General features: G+C 44.4%; 2 protein-coding genes and 1 non-coding gene across 5 annotated transcripts; 2 read left to right on the top strand and 1 right to left on the bottom strand.

The window, feature by feature from the left end:
• The first annotated feature begins 922 nt into the window (after window positions 1-922).
• Window positions 923-1066, top strand: LOC127563597 (U8 small nucleolar RNA). Its single transcript, XR_007954039.1, has one exon. It is a non-coding gene; the product is annotated as a U8 small nucleolar RNA (small nucleolar RNA).
• Window positions 1067-6064: 4998 nt separating this feature from the next.
• Window positions 6065-10740, top strand: SMIM29 (small integral membrane protein 29). Of its 3 annotated transcripts, none has more exons than XM_051996423.1 (5): window positions 6065-6149; window positions 7689-7886; window positions 8027-8073; window positions 8745-8850; window positions 9053-10740. In XM_051996423.1, exons 2-5 carry the CDS (start codon window positions 7776-7778, stop codon window positions 9116-9118), a joined length of 330 nt encoding a protein of 109 aa, XP_051852383.1. In that variant the 5' UTR covers window positions 6065-6149; window positions 7689-7775; the 3' UTR covers window positions 9119-10740. The 3 variants fall into 3 exon arrangements, with proteins under 3 accessions (XP_051852383.1, XP_051852384.1, XP_051852382.1); XM_051996424.1 differs by lacking the exon at window positions 6065-6149 and adding an exon at window positions 6156-6348 and having other exon boundaries at window positions 8048-8073; XM_051996422.1 differs by lacking the exon at window positions 6065-6149 and adding an exon at window positions 6156-6348.
• On the bottom strand, window positions 9704-21440 carry HMGA1 (high mobility group AT-hook 1). Its single transcript, XM_051996425.1, has 5 exons — window positions 21342-21440; window positions 16980-17128; window positions 14263-14346; window positions 12769-12819; window positions 9704-11226 (listed from the first exon to the last, which is right to left on the bottom strand). Exons 2-5 carry the CDS (start codon window positions 17079-17081, stop codon window positions 11173-11175), a joined length of 291 nt encoding a protein of 96 aa, XP_051852385.1. The 5' UTR covers window positions 17082-17128; window positions 21342-21440; the 3' UTR covers window positions 9704-11172.
• Between the last annotated feature and the right edge of the window lie 5 nt (window positions 21441-21445).

Here is a 21445-nt window from a genome sequence, read left to right as displayed (position 1 = left end):
TGTCCTTCAGCCTCTCCCTCTGCTTTCTTCAGCCTCCAGCCAGCACAAAGATGGAATGGATCTCTTCACTTGGGGCTCGGCTAGCTTTCTGGAGAGTCTTTCAGACCAACTTGGTCTCAGTGGGGGAAGTACAGGAGCCCAGCCACCTGGTGTGAGATGTTGTGCCTCTGAGAGAGCCTTTTCAATCTTCAGCTCAACTCCCCCCTGAGAGCCTCTATAGCTTATATATGAGAGAGAGGAATTGTGGGATATATGAGAGAGAGATTATGGGTTTTCGCCCATGGTGCTCTCTGGCCCTAAGAGCTTCAAGGGAGGTGTGAATTCACAAAGTTACACAGTTAACTTTGTGAATCTTCCATACTTGTGAATTCCAATGAGTAAAGGTGTAAACACAAGCACTGTATCAATTAGTTCTACTTAGTACCTTGTTTCAGGTTCTGGCCCAAAACATCAACTCTAATGAGTTAGCAGTTTATAAAGATTCCAACAGAGGAGATGTATGCTTGAAACAAGGTGTTAGCTCAGTGGAATTGATGAGACAATGGTTATCTAGTTTACATATACTTAGTACTTAGTATGGTGATGTAATGGTTCTACAATTGATGTAATTTGTAATAGGGTATTTAAATTGAGGACAAAGTCAGCCACAGACATTCCATCTTTCATCAGCCTCATGGTGGCTCTCCTGCCTCCTGCAGGGGGCAGACTGGCAGACTGGCAGACTGGAAGACTGCTGGAAGAAACTAGAGACAGTCAGTCCACTGCTGGAATGGACTGTGGAGCAGACTGGTTCAGACTGGGAGACTGAAGGAGACTTTGGACTTTATTCCTGACTATTCTCTTGATGATTATTCTGCTGAGACCAAGGCTAGTCCCAAAGCCCTTCCTGAGGGCTTCCAGAAAGATAGTCTGGACATTACAACCATCAGTATGGTACATCCTTACTTATTCCTCTTTTTTTTTTTTTTTTTTTTTTTAGAGAGGGGTAAATGATGATTGGAGCTTGATTGGTCTCTCTGCAGCAGCTTGGAGATTGGCAACAAACTCCTTGTTGCTCCTTTCTGATTTGTACTTAATGGTATTTTCTTCTTCTATTTTTATAATGTTATAAATTACAGTAGATTACTATTAAGAACATAGAATATAACAGGTTGCGCTATATTCCAAGTATAACAATTACTGATTAGTTTCTTGAAAACTCATGAAGCTGAGTTTAAGGTTTATTTTAAAAATAAAAATAAAAGCCTAATGGAATGTTAAGAAGCTTTATTTTAAGGTCAGATTTAAATAATTGGAAAAATATTAAATGCTCTTGGATAGGCCAAGCATATATAATAAAGATGACAATACTCCTTAAACTAATCTATTTATTTAGTGCTATACCAATCAGACTCCCAAGAAAATATTTTAATGATCTAGAAAAAATAACAACAAAATTCTTATGGAAGAACAACAGATCGGGAATCTCAAGGGAATTAATAGAAAATAAATCAAATGAAGGTGGCCTAGCTATACCTGATCTAAAACTATATTATAAAGCAACAGTCACCAAAACCATTTGGTATTGACTAAGAAACAGATTAGTTGATCAGTGGAATAGGTTAAGTTCACAAGACAAAATAGTCAATTATAGCAATCTAGTTTGACAAACCCAAAGATCCTAACTTTTGGGATAAGAATTCATTATTTGACAAAAACTGCTGGGATAACTGGAAATTAGTATGGCAGAAATTAGGCATGGACCCACACTTAACACCGTATACCAAGATAAGATCAAAATGAGTCCATGATTTAGGTATGAAGAACGAGATTATAAATAAATTAGAAGAACATAGGATAGTTAATCTCCCAGACTTGTGGAAGAGGAAGAAATTTGTGACCAAAGATGAAATAGAGACCATTATTGATCACAAAATAGAAAATTTTGATTACATCAAATTAAAAAGCCTTTGTACAAACAAAACTAATGCAAACAAGATTAGAAGGGAAGCAACAAACTGGGAAAACATCTTCACAGTTAAAGGTTCTGATAAAGGCCTTATTTCCAAAAAATTGATTCAAATTTATAAGAAATCAAGCCATTCTCCAATTGATAAATGGTCAAAGGATATGAACAGACAATTTTCAGATGATGAAATTGAAACTATTTCCACTCATATGAGTGTTCCAAATCACTATTGATCAGAGAAATGCAAATTAAGAAGACTCTGAGATACCACTACACATCTGTCAGATTGGCTAAGATGACAGGAAAAAATAATGATGAATGTTGGAGGGGATGCGGGAAAACTGGGACACTGATGTATTGTTGGTGGAGTTGTGAATGAATCCAACCATTCTGGAGAGCAATCTGGAATTATGCTCAAAAAGTTATCAAACTGTGCATACCCTTTGATCCAGCAGTGCTACTACTACTGGGCTTATACCCCAAAGAAATACTAAAGAAGGGAAAGGGACCTGTATGTGCCAAAATATTTCTGGCAGCTCTGTTTGTAATGGCTAGAAACTGGAAAATGAATGGATGCCCATCAATTGGAGAATGGCTGGGTAAATTGTGATATATGAGTGTTATGGAATATTATTGTTCTGTAAGAAATGACCAGCAGGATGAATATAGAGAGGCTTGGAGAGACTTACATGAACTGATGCTAAGTGAAATGAGCAGAACCAGGAGATCATTATACACTTTAACAATGATACTGTATGAAGATGTATTCTGATGGAAATGGATTTCTATGACAAAGAGAAGATCTAACTCAGTTTCAATTGATCAGTGATGGACAGAAGCAGTTACACCCAAAGAAAGAACACTGGGAAATGAATGCAAGTTGTTTACATTTTTGTTTTTCTTCCTGGGTTATTTTTACCTTCTGAATCCAATTCTCCCTGTGCAACAAGAGAACTGTTCAGTTCTGCACACATATATGTGGCATATTTAACATCTATAGGACTGCTTGCCATCTGGGGGAATGGGAAGAGGGAGGGAGGAAGGGGAAAAATCGGAACAGAAGTGAGTGCAAGGGATAATGTTGTTAAAAAAAACTACCCTGGCATGAGTTCTTTTTTTTTTTTTTAAATATTTTATTTTATTTTATTTAATAATAACTTTATATTGACAGAATCCATGCCAGGGTAATTTTTTTTTACAACATTATTCCTTGCACTGGCTTCTGTTCTGATTTTTCCCTTTCCTCCCTTCACCCCCTCCCCTATATATGTTAAATATGTTGTAGTATATCCTAGATACAATATATGTTTGCAGAATCGAACAGTTCTCTTGTTGCACAGGGAGAATTGGATTCAGAAAGTAAAAATAACCCGGAAAGAAAAACAAAAATGCAAATAGTTCACATTCGTTTCCCAGTGTTCTTTCTTTGGGTGTAGCTGCTTCTGTCCATCATTTATCAATTGAAACTCAGGTCTCTTTGTCAAAGAAATCCACTTCCATCAGAATACATCCTCATACAATTTCGTTGTTGAAGTGTATAATGATCTCCTGGTTCTGCTCATTTCACTTAGCATCAGTTCATGTAAGTCTCTCCAAGCCTCTCTGTATTCATCCTGCTGGTCATTTCTTACAGAACAATAATATTCCATAACATTCATATACCACAATTTACCCAGCCATTCTCCAATTGATGGGCATCCATTCAATTTCCAGTTTCTAGCCACTACAAACAGGGCTGCCACAAACATTTTGGCACATACAGGTAGGTCCCTTTCCCTTCTTTAGTATCTCTTTGGGATATACCCAGTAGTAGCACTGCTGGATCAAAGAGTATGCACAGTTTGATAACTTTTTGGGCATAATTCCAGATTGCTCTCCAGAATGGTTGGATTCGTTCACAATTCCACCGTGGCATGAGTTCTGTCAATAAAAAGTTATAGTAATTAAAAAAAAATAAAAAAATTTTTAAAAAAGGAAAAAAAAAGAAGCTTTATTTTAATTGCAATTTATTTTAGAACAGCTAAGAAAAAGATATCTGAATATTGGAGGGACATGTTTATATGTTTAGTCTTGCTATGTATCTTTTAAGTAAATATTCCTCTTAAAAGATAATTTAATGTAAACAAAATTGCTTGTTCAATGGGTGGGGTGGAGGAAAAGGAAGATGACAGGGAGAGAATTAAGAACTGAACTTAAAATAAAATTGAATTTGAAAAAAGCAAAAGTATTTGATTAAAACAAAATATATAAACTTCAGATCAAAAACAATGCACATTGTCATTGCAGTAATTGCAGACAAAAAACCAGAAGGTGACATACAATGGTACAATCAAGCTATTAATTTTTCATAACTTTTTAAAATGAAAAAGTAGATATTTTGTGGAAGAAATTATTGGAAGAGAATATATAAAAATAAAATGTGGAAATTTTTTAAAATAATAAAATTCATGTGTTACCTGGGGGGGATTCCTACATTTTTTCTTTTTTTGTCCTGCCTTATTAAATCGAACAAATGTTGTACTTAGAATATTATCTTTCAGCTCCATGCTTTCATCCATGTTCTTCTCCATGACTGGAACAAATTCTTTCTGTATCTTCAATTCCCTCATTTCATTCAAAGCTCATCTCAGATGCCAGTTTCTAGAAGATACTATTTCTGAAGTCCCCGGGGAAATTGTTTCACTTCTGTCCTATCATTGACTCTGAGCTTGCAATCACTCTGGGTATGACTCACTACCTTCTGCTTCTCCCCCAATAAAGGAACAGATTCAACTGTGCAGCTTCTAAGATTGCTTCCAGCTTAGATGATCTGTTCTGTAACTATTACATAGCGTGTTCCAAAAGTCTTAGTTCAGTTCTAAGACACGAAGGCTTAAAATTACCTTAAGACTTTTGGAACACCTTGTATGTGTGTTTATATCTAGATACATAACATATATAGTACACATGTACATATACATACATGTAATAATTATATGTACCTCCGATATTCTTTTCAGTGCATCCTTTGCCTACTATCTAAACTCTGGAGGAGAACTGCTATATAATCACCCATTTTTGACCCTAACACCTTCTGTTCTTGTTCTATTAGATTGGAAGCTCCCTGAGGGCAGGAACTGCATCTTTTGTAAAGAAGACCTACTGAAAAGTAGCGGTGGTGTTAACAAGTCACTTATTTGTAAGCGTTCTCCAGTGGTCTCTTGTCATTTATATATGTGAATTCAGACAAGTCACCTATGTGGGGGGCCTTTTCCCTTATTCATAAAATGAGAGTTTGGACAAGGGGAAAGGTCCTTTTCCAGCTTTATAAAAATCAGTTTAAAAGTAAATTTACCAAAATATGAGCTATTATTGTCATTCTTTGCCTTGCCCTCTCTTCCTTCCTAGGTGGAGCAGATGGAAAGAATGAATTCAATCTGTGGCCCATCCTGGACTAGCCCACAGATCCTTCCTAAGAATATGGGAATGGGTAGGGGTCTCTTTGCACCCCCAGGCCAAGGTCTATTTACCTTGGAAAGTAGGATCTCCTGGCTCCACTGAGGGCAGATGAATGAGTCAAATAGGCTTTGGGAGCTGCTAAAGGTTAGCCACTAGGAAATACTTTGGGGGAGGGGAAGAGAAGGATTCAGTTAAGTTTTCCTTCTCCTTTCCCATAACAATTTCCCAGCTACTATTATTTCTAGGTGAAGATGCGGGGGTGTCCTGGAAACTGCAGGAGAATGGACGCCATAACATCTCCATTTTCTTTGCCAGTCTCAAAGGATGCTGGGAAAATAGGTTTCTCTCTCTTCTCTTTCCTCCTCCCTTCCTCCTTGACCCTCCCCTAACCCTCTCCGGCTCTATAGCCCTCTGCTGCCCCCTGACGTCTCGTTCTGGCCCTTGCGGCTCACAGCCGCGCCCTCCGCTTCCGTCCTCCCGGAGCAAGTTGGTCCCGCCCCCTCCTTCTCTTTCTTGTAATTGGTGGCTCAGGGACTCCGCCCATTTTGCCATTTGGGGTTGGCCGTGCTTTTTACTTCTCAGGCCTCGCCCATCACCTCCCTTCGGATTGGCTGCTCTCTGGCTTCTGGGCCCCGCCCATTTACCCGGGGCCCTAGCGTCACGCGCTGCTCTGGCCGCTTCCGGGGGGTGGGTTGGGGTGGGTGGGGGGTCCTTGCTTGCAGCCTTGAGGAGGCCGTGTAAGCTGGGGTCACAGCCGCGGGAGGTAAGGCCGTTTGGCAGTGCCAGGGGGGCTGCAGAGTGCGGGCACGGTGTCCGTGACCCGGAGTGCAGAGGCCTGGTTGGAAAGAGGCAGCTGTCTCGGCTCCCCCGCTCCCCAGGAACACTGCACCCCATTTCCCTCCCACTCGGCCCCGGAGAATCCGGAGGTGCTTGGACTGCGGGCAGTGAGAGAAGATGAGCAGGTGCACTTTGAGGGAAGTGGCTCTGGGGAAAGAATGCCCAGGTGCCCAGAACCAAGCTGGGCGTGTGCACGAGTTGGGGAGGCGGGAATGTGTGGGCTGGGCCGGATAAATATGGGGGCCAGCCCCGGACACCTTGCCCACCGGGAACTTGGTGGGGTGGGTGGGTTGCTTCTTGAAGCTGCCTTGAGAGCCTGACTGCATGAGTCTGAGTGCCCTCCTCCCCCATCTCAGTGTGATGTCACCTGCTCCTGACATCCTCAGGATTTTCAGAACTTGGGGCTGGGTCATGTTGATGCTGTTCATCCCTAGGCCCCTCCCCTCACTGTCCAACCTCATGCCAAACTAAGGGTGCTACTGGCCCAAGGGAGATAATGGGAAGAACTGAGAAGTGGCACCAGATAATGACATCATCCCTTCTCTAAGCCCACCCCAAATTTCAGTCCCTGGTCTTGTGCATTTGAGGATTGGAAAGGTTGAGGCTTATGGAGCTTCTTCCAAGCCTTAGGGGTGGGGTATTAAAGAGTGAAGGGATAGGGTGTCTTTTGCTGGGATGGAGGTGTATCTTGCCATCCCTTAGAGGCGGTAGTGGCTTTGGGGGTGTGTGTGGGGCTCCCTAGGTCTGCCCCGAGTTAGGAATTTGGTGCTCTTCTTGGAAATGGAGACTCGAGTGTGCTCATATGAGCTTCTCCAGCCCAGTCTGGCCTTGGTCCCAAAAGGGGGGGAGTGAAAAGTGTGTAGTCAGGTGGGTTCCAGCACCTCTTACTTATGAGGTAGGGTTTCCCTCTTAGCACTTAGAACCTACGCACCGTTGTTCCTTATTGTCTTGAATTAAAAGTGGGTAGTGAAACAAAGACAAAATCTTTTAAGAAGTGGACAGAACCTTAGACCAATGAACTCAGTAGTTCAACTTTTTCATTTAAAAAAGATTAAAAAAAAAAAAAACCCACAAGCTCTAGAGAAGATTATGACTTGTTTGAGACCATACCAGTGGGATTTGAACCCAGGTGTGGTGCTTCTATTAGTGGATTAAGAGACATCTGAATTTGAAGCTGTTTTGCTACTTACTGGTTTTGTGAGCCCCAGAACAAGTTTCTTTTTTGGGCCTTAGTTTCCTCCACTGTAAAAAGGTGATTTTGCTATTTGTATTTGTTTTAAAACCCTACCTTTCTGCCTCAAAGTGCTGTTGTGAGAAATTTATAAATCCGAAAGCCCTATAGAAATGTGAGTTAATATTATTATTTTTCTTGCCCCGGGTAGGGAAAGGTTTAGCCTCCTGGAGGGGTTCAAGGTTTGAATTGCACCCTGAATGAAATGGAGAACTTTTGTGCTCCTGCCCCCAGGGACCCAAGTGGATGTGTCCCTCCCGAAGTGCCCCATGCTGACGGCTCCTCCCTGCTGTTCCTGCCCCTGCCCTAGCTGCTGGTGTGATGAGTAACACGACTGCACCTAGTGCCCCCAGGGCTGCCAGTGATTCCATGGTGGGCTATGTGCTTGGCCCCTTCTTCCTCATCACCTTAGTAGGAGTGGTGGTGGCTGTGGTAAGGAGAGAAGCCCTTATCTTTATCCCTCCGTGTACCTCTCATTATCCCAAAGACTCTTCCTAGGGTGATGGAAGGATCGATTGGGTGGAGGTGGGAATTGGGGAGGGGGGGTGACCAGCCCTCCAACCCCCATCCAGTGTATTTTATCTTTATTGCAGATGATGTACATCCAGAAGAAGAAACGGTAAGTGCTTAGGTATAAAGGGAAGCAGGCAGCTCTTCCTGATGGAGGGGGAAGAGGGACAGGTGAAGGCAGCATTGTTCTAGGGAGGTGATTCTACTTCAGCCTGGGGACCTCTTCAATTGAACAGCTAGGTGGCGCACTGGACAAAATACTGGAAGCTAAGTCAGAACTGGTGTTCAGATTATGCCTTAGTCACTTAATATCCGTGTGGTGCTAGTTTCTGTGCCTCAGTTTCCCCACTTGATAAGGTAGTAAAGATCAAATGTCTGCAGTGTTTTGCAAACCTTAGATTACTAGCAATTCAACATCTAAACTGCTAGGTATTTTACATCCCGTGGGGCCATCTATTTCCAATCTCCCATCTGTTCTAACAACTGATAGCTGGTTCTCTCTAGTGCTTTAGTGGGTTTGGGAAGTGGTCAGGTTACTTATTTCAGGTCAATGTATATTTTGCCTTAGAAGTTCTCAATGTCTATTTTGGTGTCTAATGCCACTTAGTCTATGGAATGGAAAAAGGGAAATTCCTTCCTGTGGTAAACAGGTTCTGTCATCTTAAGTTTGCCCAGCCTGGGGTTGGGATAAGGGACAAATGTTGTGCTTTGTATGTTTGTCTGTTTTGGGACCCAAGGCCACTTGGTCTAAGGGAAATTGGGGGACTCCTTCCTTCCCAGGGTGGACAGGCTCCGTCACCACCTGCTGCCCATGTACAGTTATGACCCAGCAGAAGAACTGCATGAAGCTGAGCAGGAATTGCTCTGTGAGGTGGGGGATCCCAAGGTGAGTGGGCCAATTTGATTGGGAGTCTGAGCATCCCTTAACCTTGGATCCCTGAAAGGAAGGGGAATGAGGAAATACTTTTCTGATCAGGGTTGGGAACCATGTTTAAAAGACTTTTCCTGCCACCTAGTAGGAATATCCAGAATTAAGGACTGCAGCAGGTAGGAACAGGACATTTCAAGCTACCTTTTCCTCCTTACAGGTGGTCCATGGCTGGCACAGTAGCTACCAGCACAAACGGATGCCCCTTTTGGATGTGAAGACATAATCTAAGGAAACAGCACACCAAATCCTGGCCCTATCGGAGATGATCTTTTCACTCCTTTATAGAAGTCCAGAATTGCTTATTTCTGTTATCTCTGCTGAAAAAGCCTCCTGGCCTCCCCTTTGCCCTACAATAGACTACACAAGCCCTTAATTGACCTGCTGGCTGGGACAGCTATCCTTCATTTAGGCTGGGATCCCTCCCCCACCACCAAGGGACTACTCAACCATTTTTCTTTCTCTGGCAAACCATGAAACTAGGAGGGAATAGGATTTACTTGGACTTATTGTACTGCTTCCCTTTCCCCCTCCCCCATTTCAGCATGCTCAAAGTCCTTGCTATTGTTGAGTTCAGGGGAAAGGTTTCCTAGGGATGGCTTTGTTTATATTATACAGTATATATATATTTTGTAAATAAAACGTTTTGTGGATGGGAGTGTGACTGAGATAGTTCTGGATGAGGAGAGCACTTCTACTTCCCAATTTAATCCCTCTTTCAGATCCAGAAGACAACTTGCAAAATGTCCACTTAAGAACACAAAGTAACCTATGGCTACCTATCTAATACCCCCTAAATAAGATTACTTCATCCAGAAAAAGGAGTTTATTTTTATTCAAGTAACTGCAAATAGGAAACCAGAGTGGTGGGGCCTCACAATAGTCTGGGACCACCCTTTTCCCCCACTTAGGCTGGATCTCCTTCCCTTAACCCTCCCAACTTGAAGATTATCAAAGGAGGGACAATAGTAGTGGAGTTGGGCAACTCCCCAACAATGTCACTTTTTTAGTAAACTAGGCCTGGTGTCCACTATTTCCCCAAGCCCTCCTTGTGATGATTTGGGGAAGATGAGCAGGGTGGATGGAGGAGAGAGAGAGGGCAGGTGAAAATGAGAACAAAACCGCATGGCTGAATGTCTGGAAGCCACAGAATCTAAGAACAAAACCATTTAAAAAAGAAAACCAACAAAAGTGTTCAGAGGTAGATTGTGAACGGAGAGAAGATGTAACCAGCTCCTAGGGGGAGGGGGGATGGCATTCTAAAAGGGGGGATTGGGGAAGGGAGGCTCACAGGGAGGAAATATCCTTGCTTTATAAACCAAGCATTTCAAAGGCAAAAATCAAGAGGCCAAGAAAGGCCAACCCAAGATCGGGAAATTTATAGGATTGTCAAATCCCCCTTCTCCCTACATCTTCTGAGCAGCAAGGAAACAAATTAATCAGGCCCTCTCCCTTCCTCTTACCTCAACTACAAAAATTGACACCCTAGGCCCAGCCCCATTCCAGTTTGATGCTCAGGAAATGTCAGTGGGGAGAAGGCAGGAAGGTTAGGATGGGTTTGGGGTTCCCCCTTCTATTCCCAGAAAAAAAAGTCTGCTTCCACCTCCATCCTTGGGACCAATCTTGACTGGGTAGAAGGTAGAAAGAACAGGTGGTGGAGGTACAGAATATCCCCAGAGGTCAATTAAAGTTGAGCTCTTGGGATCAAGATGCTCAAGCCTCTGTCGTTCCCTCTCAAATTTTGGATTGGGGTGAGGGTGGGAGAGAGGGAGATGAGAAATCAGGAATCCTGGCTCCATGGAGGGGTGGAGGTGGGGGGAAGACAAAAAAAAACAAACCAAAAAAACAGGTGTTGGCAGCTAAATCAGCTCTGTCCAGGGAAGGAGGAATACAAAATAAATCCCAATCCTGGGAAAGAGTGGGTAGGTTAGTCAATGGGTAGAAGGATGGATATGGGAAGTGGAGGGGAAGGAGGTAGGGAATGTCCCTAGAGGTTCAACCACCTGCTGTCTGCTCCACCCTGCCCAGCGCAATCCCATATAGGGTGGCCAGGGTTAGTTATGAATATGTCCAAAGTGTAAATGGGGAGGCATTTCCCTGGTAGAGCTGTTTCTCTGACCAGTAGAACCAAGGACAGATTGAAGGAAAGGAAAGATGGGGGAAGAAAAATGGGAGTTAAAAGATCAACATTTTTCTGTCTAGTCCCAGAATGAAAGGGCCGCCGCCGCCGTTGTCATCATCATCATGGGGAATGAGGTAGCAAGATACAAGCAGACTTGGTTACTGCTCCTCCTCTGAAGACTCCTGGGATATCCCCTCTTCCTCTTCTTTCTCCTGCAGAGAAGGGAAGCTAGTGGTTAAGATGGGATGAAAGGGGGTTGTCTGGGCAGGCAGAGTCCACGAAGGTCCCACAGAAACCCACATACACCAACCGGCTCTGCCCGCTCTTACTTCCTCCAAGGGAAGGGCCCTCCCCCACCTCCAACCCACAAAGCTGGACATTATAAGCAAGGGGCACCCGAACCCCCCCCCCACGTTCCCTCATGCACACTCAGACCTCCCCCCCCCCCCCATTCCACCCTCTTCATCCTCCAAGTGCTTTAGGGTTGGAATGACTCAGGGCTGAGTGTGTGAATGACTCAGCACTCTTGCTGCCCAGTTTCATTCATAAAATGAAGAGGAATTTAAAGGGAAAACAGAGCTAAGATCGTTCCACTTGCTTCCTCTCCTCCTGGAGGCTCCTCCCCAAGCCCTGCTCATAGCAGCCTTATTTCTCCCCCTCCCCCCAGGCATTCTTTTCTCTCCACTACCACCGTGGGGGAAGGGAATTCAGGATGGGGGGAAGGAAACAACTGAGCAAATCTCCTCGGCAAGAGAATGCTTAGAAAAGCAAGCACAGGAGGAGATGGAAGTCAGGGGTACCTCCACCCCTGGTGGGCAGCTGTGACAAAGCAGGAATAAAAGAGGTGAGCCACCTGGAGAGATCTAACCTTTGTTCCCTAGCTTTCTGGGCTCTATGCGTCCTCACCCTGGGTCTCTCGGAGGGACGCTGGCCAACCCAGAAATTCCCCATAGGGTCTAAACAAGATCCCCAGAATATTAGAGAGCAGGAGTTGGCTTGGGAGTGGCCGAGAGCTGACCTTGGTGGAGGAAAGGGAAGTGAGTTCTGGAGCACACTCACAGGGTGGGAATTTGGGGACACCGCACAGACCCAGGGTGGCCCCCATGCCAGGCAGAGACTCCAAAACAAGTTGCTTCCTGTTACTCACTCCTGGAGGTCTGCCAGATACTGTTTCTCTTCTTCCACCCCCCACCCCCGGGGAGGGGGACTGGTTTGGCTGAAGACAGAAAGCTACTGGTGGTAGAACAGGGTAGAAGGGGGTGAGTGGGAGGAGGAAAACGTTACTGTACACAGCTGCTTTTGAAACTATAGCTTCAGGCTAACTACCATCTTATCAGGAGACCACCTGGCCAGCTTCTCCCAGCCTTTACAGCCATTTGTGCTCACCAAGAGATTCCAACCTTGACATCAGTAACCACAGTACTACTGGATATAACTTCCCCACTTTTATTGGTTTAGGATAGATCGTCTTTGGAAGGGAAATTGGGATTTTTAGTGAATGGAATATCCCAATGTCCTTAGGAGAAAAATTGGGAAGAGTAGGAAAAAAAGAGAGAAAAGAAAAAAATGGGAAAAGAAAGAAGACGCTTTATGCAGAGTACCAATACTTGAGAGATCCCTAGCAGCATCATTCTCCCTTTCTCAAGGCTTTTTCCCCTCTTGACCAAGCCAGATCCTAGAAGTAGAAGGTGCCCAGTCTACCCTGAGAACAGCGTCCCTTTTCATCCTCTCACACGTGCATCTCTTATACCTACCAGTTTTTTGGGTCTACCTCTTGGTTTCCTCCCAGGTGCAGTGGTGGTTTTCTAGAGGGAAAGAGACTCAGGAATTAAATAAACAGTTTAAAAAAAGAAAGCAAAGGCTCTAATTTTCTCCCACAGGTATGGTGAATTGATGCCATCTATACAGGATAACCCTTTATAACACTTGACAACTCTGCCAAGCTAGGTAGGTAAGCTTATCCTCCAACACTAGACCGACCACACACACACCCCCCCACCCACCCACCTCCTCATTCCCTCCTTTTCCTCCCACCAGAGACCTAAGTCTCTTCCACCCATGACTCAGAGGATATGAGTCGAATCTTCAAAATAAATAAATAAATAAAGCAAGCTAAAACAGCTTCTCAAAGAAGCCATGGTATGTTTTCCCCCATCCCAAATGTTTGGCCCCTTCTCTAAGCTGTCCCTCCCCTTCCCTCACCACCCCCTCAATAATTTAATTTCCTGGGGGATGAATGGAACATCAGCCCCTCCCCCCTTTTCCCCATACCCCAGATGAATCATTTCCCATCTCCCCAAAGGCTGGGAGAAACAGAAAGGGATTGAAGCCCCTCTGGGCAATACCAAACTCTTTCTTGTCCAGCCCTAAGCAACAAATCAACTTGGTTATATAAAATTTTATGTAAGTTTTGTAAAAGCCATTTTATAAAGTGTTGGTCTATAGCAGATCATCTTTTAAAATGCTTTTCATTCTCTTTATCATTTGATCCTCAAACAACCCTGTGAGATAAAGGCAATTTTTTTTTGAAATTCTTTCATTTCTCATTTTACAAATGAGGAAACCAAGGCACATATATAACTAAGTCACACAGCAAGTAATAGAGCTGGGAACCTCACATCTTCTGCTTGGAAGCTCAAATGTTCTTTCCCACTAATAATAGCCAAAAAAATATAGCCCTTACTATGTATCCAGCATAGTGCTAGACTCTTAACAATTATCTCATTTAACCCTTACAACCCTGGAATAGGTTTGTTTTTTTTAAAAAACAGATTAAGAAAAATGAGGGCATCAGATAAGCATTTTGCTCTGGGTCACAGTTTGGGAGTCCAGATTTGAATAAAACCTCAATTTCAGGTCCACAATTCTCTCTTCTAAAACATTTTTCATCCCTGCCACTGTATTCCCATCCATACTCCCCAGACAGATTGCTATGTTAAGTTGATGCTGAGGATCAAGGTACTCTTTCACATCTCAGTCCTGAAATGGCCCCTATGCACCTCTCCGCCCCCCCAATTTTGGGAAAGGATTAGCAGTAAGGATGAAGACACACCCAAAGCCATGATTTCCTCATATCTTTTCATACAGACAAGTTTGAGTGCTATTGGTCTATCTGCTATATGTACAAACACAACCCCCTACCTATATATACACATACACTCTGCCTCCAGCCCTTCTCCATCCGGCTAAGTCATCACTGATGCTTTCCAAATTCTGCTGAGGTAAAAGACCAGACCCCTTGAACTCACCCGGCCTTTAGCAGCCCCCTTGTTCTTGCTTCCCTTTGGTCTGCCCCGGGGTCTCTTGGGAGTTGGTGCCTCACTGGGTTCCTTCTGGAAGGACAAGAAGGGGTAAGGAGTAGAAAAGAGTGGAAAAATGCAGGCAGTGTCACCTACCTCATCACATACACACCTCCCACCCACCTCAAACAATTACATCACATTTCTGAAGCACTTTGAAAGTCACAAATTTCTTTCCTTATAGATTCCCTGAAAGCATTTTATAGATAAAGTGAACTGGGATTTGACAAGGTCATCCAACTACGACTTACTCTTCCCTTTCCATTACAAAGGGGAAAGAAATTCCAAGCGTGCTTACCTCTGGGTCCTTATCATGCCTAAGGTCTTTGAAGGGCAACCATGACATCTTTCTAGACCTCCAAGTCTTCATTTATACATTGAGACACTCTTCCTCAATGTTTTTTCTTAGGGTCAAAATAATATTAAGAAAACAAAAACAACCCCCCCCCCAAAAAAAAAAACCCAAAAAACCAATCCTGGACCTGCTTGCTGCCTGGGGCCCCAGGAGATCCTGAGTTCCCTTTTCTCTATTCCATTTTCTGTGTTAGCCCTCACACATAACCTTCACACCTTATCAGTCCTTGGTAGGGAAAAATTGGTAAGGGGAGTGGAATAGTATAAATTTAAGACCCTTTGGGAGAGGGAGGCAAAGAAGGAAGTTACTTCCACCAGAACTCTGGGACTTTGCCAAACCCCCTCCCCCAGGGAAAGCACATGAAGCCTGGGACCCCACCCTGGAGGTTCCTATCTTTGCTGTTGAAATTTTCATAAGCCAAAGAGAAATAAAAAGCTCATAAATAATGCATGGGCAGTAAAGGAAAGGCGTCCCAGCTATAGTTTCCTCAGTCACTTGGGCTGTTTATAGTCACAGGCCAAGTAATCCAACACCCATTCCCCTGCACCAGCCACAAGAGGGAAGGTGCCCACTGGAATAGGCTTTGGAAGGGAGGGAAAGACAGAAAGGATGCTCGGGGTGACTAAGAGGAATGGAGTCATCAATTAGAAAGGGCAGACCCACCAGCTTCTCAGGGACATTCTTCCCTTTTCTTTCATCGAGACATGAAAGCCCTTGAAAGACTTCATATCCATTACTCATCCAATGACCCTGGGAGACAGTAAGCAGGGATTCTGAATGATGGGTTTATATCCCCATTTTATTAATATATTCCAAAGATAACCTGACCTCCACCCAAGATCACCAAGCCTTTCTGGCTTTAGATTAGGAACAGAGAAGGTAGGAGAAATTACATCATTCAAGACCCTCTTTAGTTCCTTCAAAACTCACCCCACAAGGGGATTTAAGTGTTTTAATCAGCAGATGATTTTAATGGACATCACTACCTATCAGATGACAGTTGCAAGGGTCACCACCCAGTAAATTCAGCACATTTATTTATTCAGCACCTACTATGTGCCAAGTACACATTCATTTGGTCCTCATAGAAACCCTGGAACATATGAACTATTATTATTTTCATTGTACAAATGAAGAAACTGAAGGAAACAGAAGTTATCTGAATTTCCCAGAGTCACACAGCTAGTACTCAGATTTTCCTAACCCCAAGGTCAGGACTCTACCCACTCTAACACCTAAACGACTTTGGCTTCTCTCCCCCTTTTCCCTCCAAACCCAACCACCTCAAGTGGTCACCTTCCTTCCCTCTGGCTGGACTTGGCCAGAAAGAGGTTTGTGGGCAAAGGGGAGTGAGTGGGTGTTGGAATACTTGGACCGCAGCTATAAACAAGCCACCTGGGATCCAGCCCAAGGACAAAGGCTCATTCGGTCCCTGCTTGGCCCAAGTGCTCTACAGCCCCCAACAAATCAGACCAATGCTTACAGGGTTATCACTTACTTATCTTCATATTCTGGAGGATTGTAACAGAGCAACAGAAAAATCTGTGCTGTCCCTTCTGCCCACACAAAGGGATAGGACTGGGGGAGTTGTGGCAGAGCAGGAGAAAATTGATACCATAATCTACCCCCTTCATGTTACAAATGAGAAAACAAAGGCCAAGCAAGTCAGTGGTTTGCTTAGGGATATCTCACCAAAAACCAGGTCTGCTGGTACTGCCAGCTCATTCCACTACACTGATACGATCCCATAGTTTTGGGTTAAGCTTAGCTCAGGGATGGGAGCTAGGATTCCTTGGTTTCTGTACCCCAGCTCCCCACACCCCTTGAATTCTGAGCTCTTCCTTGATCCTTACATGCCAGATTCTTTCTCAAGGTCAATATTGTAGCAGTAGGTATGAGAGGGAGGACAGAATGAAGTATATCTTCCTACTGGTCTTCCTTCCTTCCTCCTCGTTCCAATTTTCTTGCTATTTCAAATTTCCAGTTACCCAGGTAAAAATGAGATCCCACTACATACTCAGTCCAGGCCCACCAGAAAATTATAGCCTAAGTCCTCATAATCATATATTAATATTTACAAATTGGTGGGATTCAGAGGGAGGCAATCACTTTTCAAATGTCACAAAATTAAGAAAGGCTAGATTCAAATCTGGTTCCCTGAATCTTAATGATCTTTCTACTAAGAGGAAAAAAATAAAAGCACGTAACACTCTCTTTTTTGCCATTCTGCCAGTATGTGAACATAGATAGAATATGAGGACAGTTTTGGGGCCACTGATGCTTTCAGACAGATTTTTTGCCTTGCACTTACCGCAGGTTGCTTCCGGGGTCTGCCCCGCCCTCTCTTCTCAGACCCGTCTTTTTCCTGCTTGGAGGCCAGAGGCTGGCTGGACTTGGAACTAGATTCACTCATCTTTCTCTTCTTTGATGAGAGATGGTAAAGGGCAGGGGGATGGGGTACTGGGTAGGGAAAATAATCATAAAAAACCCCACATATAATTAAAAATTATTTATGTAGCCACCTGCTACCATTCCCTTGTTCCATCCTCCCACTATTACACACCAGGATGTTCCCATTCTCCCTCTCTCTGTCCTAAGGATGGAATTCCCTGGCTCTAACTCAAGCCAATTGCTCCCTTCCTCCCCCAGGAGTGTCTGCTATCCAAGCAGAGATGGGGGGTGGCCAGGATGGAGTTAATCGGTATCTTATCTCCCCAGCTCAGAAAGGCTCTTTGTCCTTACCCAGCTTCTGCCACCCCATAGGGCCCAGGGCAGAAGTGGCAGCACAACTTGACCAACTTAGCTTTTTCAGATTGAGACCTGTCCAGATGCCCTAGCCCAGGAGTAAACTTTAGGAGAGGAGGATAGCAGGTAGCAGAGAATTCATAGTGTCAGACTGTGCTTAGTACCACAAACATATCTCACTTAGGAGCCTCCTCTCCTAAGTCCATTTCCAGGAGAAAAGAAACTAAGGGAGAAAGCACCTTGAGGATGGGGCAAGTTTGTAGAGAACACATTTGGAGAGACATAGAGAAACCATTATGCTTTGTGCTGGCAAGTTATCTAATTTCCCTGGCTTCAGTTTCCTCATCTGTTAATTGAGGGGGTTGGTATTTATGGTCCTGGATTCCAATCCAGTTTCTGCTACTGAACATTTGAGTATTCAGGGCCATCTAGGTCACATAGTGGTTAAAGCTCTGGCCCTAAAGTCCAGATGACTGAATTTGGAATCCAGCCTTTGAGACATACCACCTGTATGACCCTGGGTAAGTCACTTAACCTGTTTGCCCATTTCTTGAAGTGTAAATGAGGAAAAAGAACAACACCTTCCCGGCAGGTTTACTGTAAGGATCAAAGATAATGTTTGTAAAGCTCTCAACACAGCAGTTGCTATATAAATGTTTATTCCTTCCCCCTCCCAACTCAATGCTCTTTTCTTGGCATTTTTTTTGCAGTTTTTTTTTTTTTTTAAACCCACACACCTCTTCTCTACCTTGTTATCTCAGAAAGATCAAAGGTCCAAATATTCTTTTTGTGTACCAAGAAGGGAACATTTGGAGACTTAAAAACTTCCAGAAAGTGCTAGAAACTTCAAGGTAAATCATGCTTTTAAAGCATTCTCTTAACTTTTCCTCAGAGTTCTCTCTTATTTGTAGCCCATTCTAAGGTTGAGTCACTTTGAGTTTGTAAATTCTTCCAAATATTAAACCCAGGATTTCTCTTGCTGTAAAAAGAGTGAAGCATTTAACAATTAGGCAGTCAAGAGGATTGTGTGGCACTGGGAGACCCAATCAGAAGCTTTGCCATCAATTCCATTTGAAGCCTCACAGGGTTATTGTGAAGCCTGTAAAGGAGATAGCAGCTGGACCTGTGATTTCATTTGGCACATTTGGCACCCTCCCTATGAGAAAATTCCTGCTACAAATGCAGATTTTAGAGAGTTGCTGATGTGAAGTGACTTCAATAAGCCTTCCTCCCTCAGATATGGGCCATCAACTAATTTGCCCACCATTTCCCCCATTACTTCATGTAATCTTAGAACCTTGAAGAAAGGAACTTCGGTTCCTATGAGAGATTAGAATCTCTTTCCCAGACTTAATGTATCTTAACTCAGACAATTCATAGGTATCATCCCATTCTAAGTTGTTATTATCACCCCCAAGTTACAGATGGGAAGACAAAGATTAAAACCACCACTGATCAGTCACATAATATGACTCCACTCTCAAACTTTAAGAGTTTGAACTTCCAACTCCTTTGTCTGGCAAGGATTAACATTTCAAGAAAGGCTCAGAGAACAGACATTCAATCTGTTCCAAATTCCACATACTTTCCCCTTAAACATCCAATCTATCCCCTCTATAGAAATCAGTTTTCCTTTTTATCTATGAAAAGGGGATAAGTAATAACTTGTAATGCTTATTCCTGGCGGATTACAGTAAAGATCAAATAAGATAATGGAAAACTGAAACCCAGAGTTTAAGTGGCTTGACCAAAATCACACAGAAGTAATTGACAAGAGGCAAGATTTGAATCCAGGTTTGTACTCCAAAACCAGCTCTTCTTCCCGGACAACATGCCTTTCTGATTCCATTAGACTCAAGAAATTAAGTCTAGAAACTTTTAATTTTTTTATCAGTATATATATATATTTTAAAGTTTTCCCAGTACATACATATTCATATGTACACACAGATTTTAAAACAAAAACAAAACATGTTTTTGCCAAAGATTCTCAATGAATTCTGAAGCCTCCTCATCCTTCTGCCTTGGGAGAAATCCTCTCCACAGATCTTTGCCCTGTTCATAATTATTTCATTTTATAACATTTCAGATTTTGAGATACTTTTAAAAACAAGGTGGTTTAGTGATTTATCTTGCTTTGTAATTAGTGGTTTGCCTTGCTTTGTAATTAGCCAGTGATTAGAATCTTATATTACACCACAGGTTTCCGTTAAAAACTAAACAAAATTAATCAGCTAAATTAGATCCCAACTCACATGAAATCTGGACCATCTGCCCCATCCCTCCCCCAAGTTCCCACCCAGGAGAGGCAATTCACTCAGTCATCTTTTCAAGTCATTTCAGAACACAAACACCTGCTTGTTTGGGGGATAGGGAAGGGGGTATTGGGGTGTGAGGTAAGGAATGAGGAACCCCACCCTAGCCCCTTTTTAGTATCTTCCTGCTTAGTCATACCTGAAAATATTTGAGACCCATTCCCTAACAGCCTGGGTGACTTTAAGCCACCCCAATTGCTTTTGCTAAGCTCACAGAAAATCTGTGACTACTTCCTGGGAGAGTAGAGAATCAAATTAAAAAGAATGGCTGCAACTATAAGGAAGTACAATTTTGAAGGGATAAATTAAATCATTCTACCTAAAAGTCTTGGAAGACGTAGAGTCCTTTCCCTTATAAAACCTATCCAACTCCCGTCCTCTTACTAATGAGGAAACTAAGGCTCAGTATGGGCAGAAGGTAGGGAGAGAAGGCTTGCTCAAAGTCATCGTTGTGACTCCCTTCACTTTCTTTTCACAGGTGGAATCACACGAGCTGGGTGGGAGACTTAACACATGCCTCCTCCCCCAAGGAAGCAGGGCTTGTGCAGAAACAAGGCCATTACCAGGCCGGCAGGCAGGCCAGAATTAAGGGCCAGCCTCTAAAGCTTTTGGGGAGACCTCATTTCCAGGCCTTCTGTTTCTCACCGAGTTAATGCCTACAGAACGCTTCCCCACCCCCTATAGTTCACCAGCCAGCCTCTACACATCCTACTCTCTCACCTGTCCCTTTCGGGGTGAAAAAAGAAACAATGGATGTGTAGGGGTGTGCGCCCCTTCACATCACCACCCTCAATAAAACCTGGGGTGCCAAAAAAGACTAGTTCCAACAGGGCCCAGCAAAGCTGAGAAACCTGTTTGTGGGGGCGGGAAGGCTGGCCTGGCCGAGCCCGGGGTGAGAAAAGCAGCAAGCCGCGGGGTCTAGTCTCAAGGAGGGTGGGGCAGGGTCGGCTTAGCCCAATTTATCCAAAAGGAGCCCCGCCTCCTGAGAGGGGGTGGGGTCACAAACTGGGGGTAGAAGCGATTGCCCCTTTTCTCCCTCCCCTTCCTCCTACACTACCTTGACTTTCCTTTCCCTCCGCTCCCGTGGGGGGATGGGCATGAACCCGACGCACGTGCCCACTCTCTCCCCCTCCCAGCTCCAGCTTCTCCCTCGTGCCCTTGCAACCCGAGCGCCGAGCTTCCCCCCCTACCCCCCAGGTCCGGGTGAGCTCCGATCCTTTGCAAAGAGAAGCCTATATCCTTATTATTATAAAGCCTCCATGCAGAGCTGGTGGTGAAAGCGGGGGTATAGGAGGCCAAAAGAACCAAACCTCGGCTTCTCTCTCCCGGGGGGCTACCTGCGGGCGCGCAAGTCCCCTCCCCCCCAAGCCCCCTGCGCCAATCGCTGGGTTTCCGCCTCTGAGGTTGGGGAAGGGGCGTGCAGAAAGACCCCCTTCTTCGAATGCGCCCCCCCCTCCCCGGCGGCCGCTCGTGCAGCCCGGGAGCCTGGGAATAAAGCCGGCAGCGCGCGCGCTTCCCGCTCCCCTCCCCTTCACGCGCGGCGGCGGCGGCGCCCCCCGCCCCCCCTTCCCCTCCCCTCCATCGGCGGCCTCCCCGAAGCCGCAGGCACTCACCGGCAGCGGGCCGTCTTGGGTGCGTAGCTCCGGGTTGCGGGGGAGCAACGCGGACTGCTAGCGAATGACCTCGCTAAGCCTCCCTGCTTGGGCTCCTCCCGCCG

Source organism: Antechinus flavipes, chromosome 4 (genome assembly GCF_016432865.1).
Source record: "Antechinus flavipes isolate AdamAnt ecotype Samford, QLD, Australia chromosome 4, AdamAnt_v2, whole genome shotgun sequence".
NCBI classification, from domain to species: Eukaryota; Metazoa; Chordata; class Mammalia; order Dasyuromorphia; family Dasyuridae; genus Antechinus; species Antechinus flavipes.
The sequence above is the reverse complement of the archived record's forward strand: the minus strand, read 5'-3'. Positions and strand labels throughout refer to the sequence as shown.